Source organism: Colossoma macropomum, unplaced genomic scaffold, assembly GCF_904425465.1.
Source record: "Colossoma macropomum unplaced genomic scaffold, Colossoma_macropomum, whole genome shotgun sequence".
Classification (NCBI taxonomy): Eukaryota; Metazoa; Chordata; class Actinopteri; order Characiformes; family Serrasalmidae; genus Colossoma; species Colossoma macropomum.
The window spans coordinates 585,522-595,599 of record NW_023495351.1 but is presented as its reverse complement, the minus strand read 5'-3'; the positions used below and the strand labels follow the sequence as shown (position 1 = coordinate 595,599).

The following is a 10,078-nucleotide window of genomic DNA, read 5'->3' as shown; positions in this document are numbered from 1 at the left end:
TTTCAAATATCTAAGATTTCACAGTGACAATTTTCAATTATGCCAAATTTCACACGCTTTTATTTATTTTTTTTTTAAAGCATGATGGATTCAAGTTCAGCATGACAAATTCAGGTTCAGCATCATGAATTCAGGTTCAGGTGCTGGTGATACTCATTTAACTTCATACATTACCATGCATGTTTAGTTTCACACATTCTTGTCCCAACACACAGGATTAGATTAAACAAAAAAATAAAAGACAAACATAAAACATGTAATCAACTTATACATAATCATTCTTTAATAAATAATAACACTGAAAGAACAACAACACAGGATTTGACAATCAGTGACTCTCCATATACACAGAGTAGCTGGTTTTGTCTGATTAAAAACAATTCTAGATAAATGATATCAAAAAGAAAATGTAGCCCTCTTTCTCCAAAAGAAAGCACCAGACAGGTTTATGGCACTAAGAAGTTTGATAGTGATCCTAGAACGGAAATTTGTCATTTTCTGCATAAGTATGCTCAACACTGCCAGTAGGAGGGGGGTTAGCTGCCTTTCCCAAGGGCACAACCAGGAGTACCCTGTCAGTCTTGGGGTTTACTGGGGGATGCTGGCTCACCAATCTCTAGCCATTATTACAATACACCAGAATGATGTTTGCAGTTTATGTCAAGTGAGTGTGACCATTTGGCCAAACATATTTCTATTATTTGTAAAATATAAAAAATACACAACTGTACATACAGAACTCACAGAACAATAAAGAATATGTTTTTAACACAGATTTTTAAAAAAATATATGTGCCTTAGAAATGTCTGGCTGCGACAAACTCTATCGAGCACACATTAAACAGACATCTGAAAGTTTTTTTTAAATTAAGGAGGATTTAACTAAGATTAAAAAGAAGACAAACAACACAGTGGTATTATCTCTTTATGATATTCTCTCAACACTGTTTTATAACACACCCTGGAACATCTGGACCAGTGTTTTCCTACCTTCCTCCCTAAGAAAATCACAGGCCAAATTACCTACTGTATTTCAATAATGGCTAAATAATTTAAATTCTGTCCATGCAGTAGATGTAGATGTCTCCACAAATTGAAGAAAAAAAAAGGTTTTTGTCCACTGCTACTCGCCTTAGTTTCCTAGTGTGTGTATCCATATTAAACACTTTTTAACTAGCAAAATGACAGATGATTTAAAAAAGTCATTCAACCATTAGTCTTGGTTTAGGTCTCTCTATCTTTTATACATTGGTAGAACATCAGCAGGGGGAGAAAGAAAGAGGTGATTAAATGGCAGCTACAGGTATAACTTTATATTTTCGTACGTGCTATATCAACAACTTTTAGTTTTGATATGACCATGTGTGATGCAAACATCTGGGTTTGTAGAAAATACCACCCACTAGAAACGTGCTTGTCCTGCTGTTTATAACTGGTAAGATGTGTAAGAATTTTATTACAGATTTTACAGATGAGTTAACCAATTGAACAGGCTTATAAACTCCTTAGTGTCCAGCTTCTTGGTCTCAGACTTCTTGGTCTCAGACTTCTTGATCTCCAACTTCGTCTCCGACGCCTAAATGAGGCTATACTGGCTTCTGACAGACGCAGGCTGTCAATATCCCAGTTGGATTGTTCTGACTCTGCAATGCTGAATCGACTCAGTGGAATGCTGTGTATTGACTCTCTTGAGCCAAATGTGAAGTTAGAAATCACTCCAGAGTCTGAGTCATTTGTGAGAGAATCAACTGGTGGTTTTACTGCCTTCAATGTTTCAGCCTTTTCTGAGAGGGTCTTAAACCATTTTGGAGCAAAGTGGCAGAAGATGACTCCATAGTTGGAGACCATAATGCCAGAGATCTGGACGATGGGGCGTGATTCATATTGAGTGATAAAGATTGGAATAAAGCAAAGCCAGGCAAACAGATGGATGAGCATACTGAAGATTATAGGATCAGTCTCGTTATCTCTCCCCTTGAAGGCCAGTCCAAAACACACCACAGCTAGTAAAGCAATGTAGACATGCATCACACCAAAGCCATACATAGAGCCCTGAGTGCACAGACGGTTCAGAGTAAGTAACTGAGTTTTTGATTGTTTCTCCTCAACATCAACAGGATCAAAGATCATCCAGAAGATACAGATGAGAGCTTGAATAGCAGTGAAGATTCCTATGATGACAAAGGGCTTATCAAACTTTCTTAGTTTGCGCTGCTTTGCAGGATTAGAGGACATTAACTCTAAGAATATGTGAAGGGCCTTAACCAGAATGCAGGACACACAGAGAGTGAACCCAAGACCATACATGATCTGTTGTGCTCTGCAAAGATGGATATTTGGGCTGCCTAAGAAAAGTATTACACCTCCAAAACTCACCATCAGGCCAAATTTCATCAAACAAGAAATAACTAAGATGTCCTTTATGATGGGTTTTTCTCTGTGTAGAATGTAAAAGATAAATGAGAACACCAGCAGTAGTGCACCTATTACTGTTCCAATCACCACTACAATGGAATAAGCTGAAGACCACTCCAAAAACCAAACCTTCCATTTCTGACATTCCCTCGATCCTGGAAGAGACCAAGAGCCTTCTGGACATTGTTTACAAGTGTGCTGATCTGTGTAGAGAAAGAAAGAGAAACATTTGACATTTAAGTGGGTAATATAGACAGAATTATTAATTGTTTTCGTTTCTACACAATATACCAAAAAGGGCTATTTTGTGACATTGCTCCAAAACTCTTTTAGCAACTTTATATTTTATATCAAGTTCAAGTATTTAATACAGACATACTCTATATAGCCGAAAGAATGTGGACATTCCTACTTCTTAGTCGGTTTAGCTATTTCAGCCTCACACATTGTTAACAGTAGCACAAAATCAAGCAGCTGTAGAGTTTCTGTAGAGAAACACTTGCGGTAGAATGAGAGCTCAGTGACTTTCAATATGGCACTGTTATAAGTTACCACTTTTTAACATTTTACTTTGTCAAATTTCAGCTGCACTAGAGCTGCCCCGATCAGTTGTAAATGCAGTTTTTCTAAAGTGTTAATGTCTAGCAGCAACAACAGCTCACTGAAAAGTGTCTATATACAGAGTTTGGCTCCAAAAGCAATGTCAGCGCAAGAAAAGTTTGGTGGAGAAGGAATAATGATCTTAAATAACTCTAGAATAACCATCTAGAATAACCCAGACATCAGACATCGTCCACTGGTTAGCATTGCTTCAACAACAGTTTATTATCTTACTCACCTGTTTCATTAGAATAAAATCCTTCAGTACAGTTAGTACAGTCATAGCAACAGGAGATGCTTGATATGTTCTTCCCTGTGCCAGGGGGACATGGCTGTGAACACCTTGACCAGGGCACCTGGATGTAAAGAAGAAGGGTTTTTAGTTATTAATGCTTTAGATAATGCTAATGCACTGTGGTACAGACATTTTGTCATTTTATCTCACCGTATTGTTGGTCCAGGGGATTTTGTGTTTATAGATCTCAATGTCTCCAGTCTTTATTAGAAACTTTCCTACCACTTCACATACTTTTTCATCACCATTCTGTTTCCACATCATGACGTCATAACCATTCTCAAATTCACCATTTTCATTGAAGGAGTATGTCTGATTGTCCAAAGTGAAGTTCACCTTACGAAGAATGTCCACAAGCTGTAAATGCAGAGGAATAAACCTTCCTTTATTTATATAGTTAACAGAATGATCTCAACTAAAATAATACTGAATGCTAAATACTAGTGTTTGCAACCCAGAACTATCAAAACATGATGAACAGCAAACCTAATACAGTAAATTTTACTTCGTTAAAACTCTACAAAGAAAGTAGTATTCCCTGTAAAAAAACTTAATGATTGTATAAAAATTTTTACTATTAAATATATTGATAATTAACAGTAATGTGTAACAAGCAAGATGTACAACCACATTTCCAAAAAAGTTGTAAATAAAAACAAAATGCAATGATGTGCAAATCATTTAAACCCTATATTTAATTGAAAATAGTACAATGATAACATATCAAACTTTGAAACTGAGAAATTTCATTGTTTTTTTGAAAAATACATGCCTATTATGAATTTGATGCCAACAACACATTCCAAAAAAGTTGGGACGGAGGCACGAAAGGCTGGTAAAGTTGTGTAATGCTAAAAAAACACCTGGTGGTTGATTGACAACAGATCAGTAACATGACTGTGTATAAAAACGCATCCCAGAGAGGCTTTCAGAAGTAAACATGAGGAGGAATTCACCACTGCCCAGGCAAGAATAACATTTCTCAACATAAAACAGCAAATAAGTTTTGCTTTTCATCATCTAATAACATTAATAATAATAGCATTACAAGATTCAGAGAATCTGGTGAAATCTCTGTATGTAGGGGACAAGGCCAAAAAACAATATTTGCTGGCCACGGTCTTTGGGCCCTCAGGCAGCACTGCATTAAAAACAGACATGATTTTGCAGTTGAAAAATCACTGCATGGGCTCAGAAACACTTTTAAAAACCACTGTCTGTGAACACACTTCGTCGCTGCATCCACAAATACAAGTTAAAACTTTAAAACACAAAGAAGAAACTGTACATAAACAGGATCCAGAAATGCTGCCACCTTCTCTGGGCCCAAGCTCATTTAAGATGGACTGAGGGGAAGTGGAAAAGTGTCCTGTGGTCTGACAAATCAACATTTGAATTTTTTTTTGGAAATCATGGACACTGTGACCTCCGGGCTAAAAGACCACTCAGCTTGTTATCAGTGCACAGTTCAAAAGCCAGTATTCATGATGATGTAGTATTCAATAATGGGAAAACATTTCACTTTCTAAACTACAGCAGTCTCCTCAGTTCCCAAATGTACAGAGTGTTGTTAAAAGAAGAGGTAATGAAACACAGTGGTAAACTTGCCCCTGTCCCAACTTTTTTCAGATCTCAGTTTTAACATTTGATATGTTGTCTTTGCAGTATTACATGATTTGCATAGCATTGCATTCTGTACATTCTGCACAGCATCCCAACTTTTTTGGAAATGGGGTTGTATATTATTACACCCCATTTTTACCTTATACGGCGGTAAGTTGGTATCTCCAGAGCAGGCAGTGTCATTGCACTGAAGAAGTTTCTTCATGGCATGAGCTACAGCATACACTGCTATTCTCTGATTGTAGGCCTCCGTCACGTCCACAGCATCTAGCAGGTAGTCATCGTTTGCCTCCTGGGGGTCTGTCACATTGCAGGCTAAAGGGGACGTGTGCTCCGACTGCTGACTGCAGTTAAATCTCATTTGTTTGTACTCCCTGATGAAGTCATTTCTCGCCCCTGGACGTGGCCTCAGATTCTGGAGGTAGTCTTCAAAACCTGGGATGTTCCCTGTGATGAAGGTAGTGCCAAGAATGTCTCCCACCTTGTTTATGCCCTTCATCTTCATTAAGAGGCGAGACATAGACCATGTGTTACTGGCGATCCAGATTCGAGAAGTGTTTGTCTTAATCATCTCTTCAAAGAGCATCTCTACCTGCTGAATTCTTAGGAAGAGCACCACAACTTTAGCAGTGGAGTTTCGGATAATATCAGCCACCTCCTTGATGCGCTGTTTCACATTACCGTAGTTTGATACCACTTCATCAAAGTCAAAGCATATCCTCTCTTTCTCTGCATGACGCACAAAGTTCTCATAGATACCTTTACCATAATCATCATCAAGGCTCATAACCCCAATCCAGTCCCAGTTAAAGTGCCTCATCAGCTTTGCCAATGCCTGTGTCTGGTATATGTTACTTGGAATGACACGAAAGAAGGATGTGTAGCGTAACTTGTCACTTAGGGCTGCTGCAGAAGATGTGCAACTCACCTGTAATGAGAAAGTTGAAATGTTTAGATATAAACTGATCCTTTTAGTGTACATGTAACATAACATTAAGAAGGAAGAAACTGAACTGATTTTATATGAATGAAAATGTGCAAGAAAAACTGTGTTGGTGTCCAAAGGAATGAAGCTGTTTAGAAATCAACAACCAAGCAAAAACTGGCCCCATTTTGCCCTAAATTTAATTGTTCAGACATTTTTCTTCATAAATGTGCTTGTGAATTTTTTTATTAACTATTTTGTTTGTCAACAACAATACTGTGGCCCTAATTTCATATAACAATTTAACAATATAATAATAATAGTAATAATAATAATAATAATAATAATAATAATAATAAAAATACATTGTATTTATAAAGCACCTTTCTTACACAAAGCAGCTTAACAATTGAAGAGTAAAATTATATAATAAGAACAGGGGGGTGTTGGAGCCCATCCCAGCGATCACTGGACATATACATATACATCCACACACACAACCACACTTAGGGGCAATATAATGTGTCCAATTAGCCTGACTGCATGTCTTTGGACTGTGGGAGGAAACCCACACAGACACGGGGAGACCATGCAAACTCAGAGAAAGGATCAGAAAGGATCCACACAGACCCTGGTGGATCACAAACAGTTTAATGAAAAAATGACTACATAGAAAATATCTTGCATAAATATATAAACAAACAAACATAATAATGACAAGTTATTCAGTATTACCTGGGGAATCTTGTACAGGCTAATCAGTTTGGCAGCAGGAATAGATGTTTCAGTGTATCTTTCGCCAAGGAAGGCTTTCACAGGTGGACTGAATTTTGAAAAGTCAGAGAGGACTGTAAGTGACCCATTAACAGCCAGCATGTCCGCCACACACTGTACGGCCTTGGTTGCATATGCACACGGATCACACATCAGATGTCCAAGCTGAATCCCAGGAAGAAATCCAGAGTCATTGATCATTTCAATTGTGTGAATTGAAGCTAAAGATAGTACAAATGTTAATAGATCAAAGCTGAAATAAAGAGACAAAGAACATTAGTTAGAATGAGAGTGTGGTTTTAATACGTAGAGGTAATTATGTGAGGATATTGTTTTAAAGCAATTTGATACAACCAAGGAAACTCCTAATACTCACTTTATACAGACAGACGTATCTGGAAGGATCCAAGGCTGAAGATCTTTTATGTCAGTGTGAACTGAGCTCAGAATCCCAATGACAATGTCCCCAGGTGCATACGCCCCATACATGGACTCTGTAACACTGAATTGAAACTGCAACCCCAACATTACAGCCACCCCCAGCACAAAAAGACATGAAAGAGACCTCATATTGAGAACTCACTGTCTGAAACTGGAGTGAAGGAATAGAAATTTGTGGTGGAGCTTAATTCAGTGTTCCAGGGGTGTGTTCTTAGAGAAAGACAGCAAGATGTGGTGTGAAAGGAACACAGACACAAACAATGTTCTGATGAAAGTTAAACCATCAAGAGGAAGAATGTGGCAGGACAGGAATCACAGGATAGTTGTTTTATCTAAAGGTAACAGGAGAAATTGTCAACTGAGAATGCACAACCCAGAAATGACGCACGTATTTACGTAGTTCTGCCTTTTGGGTTTTCGTCTATAGAAGCCCTCAAGGGTAAGATGGAAAAAAAGTTGAAAGCCTGCTCCTGAGTCCAAGTTTCACTTTATTTTTTATATTTTTTCCTGTCTGAAAATCGTCTGAAGAGAATAGAAGAAGAGTCAGTCAGTCCAGAATGTTAACAGTAGAGGAAAGCAAGTGAAAGTGCACCTTTGAGACATTTAAATGTTACTTTTCCATCTTTTGTGCGAGATGTTTCAAGTATTTCAGTCTATCTCTTATTATGATTTTTCTTATTTTAACAAGCTTCTCTTGTTCATAAAGGATTTAGCTTTTCCTGGATGCTGTTTTTACACCTAAGCATAATAACATCACCTCTTTTAAAGTGTTTTCTGAAGAATCTGAGTCTTGAACTGTGGTCTGCTTTTTCACTTCATGTTTTCTTTTACTCAATTTGTTTTGGTTTAAAAGCATGTGCTGGATTTAATGGGTAAAATGTGCATACAAGAACAGGTCTACCTGAGAAAAACCTATCAAACTCAGATGTGTGAACTCCACAAAGGCAATTTTAATTATCTCAATCTGCCACCCCGAAAATTAATTTAAGCACTTGTGCATCACCAGGCTGAATACAAATGCTTTTTCATGCATAACTATTGAGGTTCTTGATTTTTTTTAAACTTGTTGATTAAGTTCCATTATGTTTGTGATATTTTGTATCATACTTTAAGGGGTTGAAGTTGGATGGTAAGCGGTACTGAAGGGTTTCCATCTCTGTATGTGCTTAATAGGTTTGTAACATGTTGCAAGAAAGCAGTTAACCGTAACACCCCTCATGACATCAATAAGAGATTGTAACCCATGAGATTGAGAGTTTGGTGTCAGTGCTGACCCAGTAATTTCTAGTACCCTAGCCCAAAATCTTTGAATGTCTGGATAGACCAGTACAAAACCTGCACTGGAGATGCATTTTTTGTGCCAGTGAGACACCTTATGAGTGAATCAGCACCATAATTATTGGCAACTTTGAAAAAGATTGGTAAGAAATCTAACATGTAATTGAGGTAAATTTAGTCTAAAAACACAAAAACCTGTAAAAAAATAAAATATGTCAGTTATTGGCAGCCCTTATAAATTCTTATATAATTGAATGAAACAGAATCACCTCATATTTATACCCTAGTAAAACAGGAAGTACTGGATGCCTGATTAAAGCACAATTACATCCTAAGGCCTTTTTTTCATTAACATCTGAAGTGCACTGCTCTATAATAATGAAATATACCAGCCTTGCTAAAAATGTGAACACATCTTTCCAAACCTGTAAAAATATCATTTTTATCATGGTCAGTTCTGCCTCTGCTGCACTCCTCTGGTTCAACTCTGCTCTAGGTGCGGATGACCTTCATACTTCATACACGTCACAGTATGCAAATCAGTCAAAGAATGTTACCAGCCCCTGATGAGGCCCTACTCACGCTGCACTCATAAATGTGAAAGCATAGGAGCCTAGAGCGAGGAGACAACCACACTCATGCACTGAGCTTAATACCCCCAGCACCACCTCACAAGGGTGGCAAGCAGCACTGGAACTATGGAAAGCGAAAAGGTTCAGGAAAAGTTAACGTTACATGGCCGACTGTGCCAACCTTTCATCCATACTGCCTTTCTCCACCTTTTTTCTGCTTTCCGTAGTTTCTGTGTTGCTTGCCGTTGATTTCTGTTCAGTGAGTGCGGCGCACGAGAGTTTGAATTATGAAGGGAAACGTGAATTTAAGTGGGAAGTGAATCGGATATAACACCAGTAAGTGCCATGAACAGCTTGCAGAAGATAAGGATTTAGTGCCACTGCAGCAAACCCTGTCTGACCGGTGATGCAGTCTGCGACCTTAAAGTCAAACTGAATGAAACTTAGTGTTCAAAGAAATCCACTTCATACATTCGGAATTCAGCGCATCTATGAAATCAGGACTCAGGATATACTGAATATAGACCTGCTGAACAGATAATTCGAAGCTAGCTGTTACGGTTTTAGGGAATGTTCTACCATTCGGTGCCTCTGCCGCTCGCTGTTGATCATTTTCCTGCACTACGTTGACCCTTCAGTGGTTTGAGTCAGTGGCTGATACTGTTAAGACTCATGACTCACTGCCTGATCAGAAACACCTTCCCTCGTAGAAGATGGGGATGGTAGTGTAGAAAAATCGTCGGCCTTGTAAGACCTCTCAGTTGCAAAAGTGCTGTTTGATTCTGTGACTCTCCATATTTTCTGGTAGCTAATGTACGCTAGCACTTGAAAACACAGCAGCCCAGCCCACCTGGTTTCCCTCGCAGCCCCACCTCCAAACCCGTAGATCACTGCAGTGCCCCTCTCAGTGTGCCCCTCCCATTTTTGGGCATTTTCAAAGTTGAGCCAGTGGTGGAGTTAGCTGAAAATAGTGGGGTCAAGTTGCTCTTTAATACTCCATGCAGACTTTAAAAAAGTAAAAATCCGGATGGACTCACATAGTCCGAATTTACTCATTCATTCATCTACATGGGGCAGGATTAGAGAATATGCAAATGAAATGAGCTAAAAGTGTGTTGACCTTCTACACACCTGAAAATGCCCACATCCTCAGGG

General features: G+C 38.5%; 1 protein-coding gene across 1 annotated transcript; it reads right to left on the bottom strand.

The window, feature by feature from the left end:
• Nucleotides 1–405: 405 nt before the first annotated feature.
• LOC118801857 (G-protein coupled receptor family C group 6 member A-like) lies at nucleotides 406–7,281 on the bottom strand. Its single transcript, XM_036562249.1, has 6 exons — nucleotides 7,009–7,281; nucleotides 6,594–6,885; nucleotides 5,073–5,861; nucleotides 3,461–3,667; nucleotides 3,254–3,371; nucleotides 406–2,618 (listed from the first exon to the last, which is right to left on the bottom strand). The coding sequence occupies exons 1-6, from the start codon at nucleotides 7,200–7,202 to the stop codon at nucleotides 1,495–1,497; spliced, it is 2,724 nt and encodes a 907-aa protein (XP_036418142.1). The 5' UTR covers nucleotides 7,203–7,281; the 3' UTR covers nucleotides 406–1,494.
• Between the last annotated feature and the right edge of the window lie 2,797 nt (nucleotides 7,282–10,078).

What these genes read in the sequence shown, in the direction of transcription:
- LOC118801857 (XM_036562249.1), bottom strand. Translation starts at nt 7,202, where the DNA reads ATGAGGTCTCTTTCATGTCTTTTTGTGCTGGGGGTGGCTGTAATGTTG. An exon ending in GCCTGTACAAGATTCCCCAG is followed by an intron (nt 5,862 to 6,593) that starts GTAATACTGAAT and finishes TTCTCATTACAG; the next exon opens with GTGAGTTGCACATCTTCTGC. An exon ending in ATTTTATTCTAATGAAACAG is followed by an intron (nt 2,619 to 3,253) that starts GTGAGTAAGATA and finishes TTCTCTACACAG; the next exon opens with ATCAGCACACTTGTAAACAA.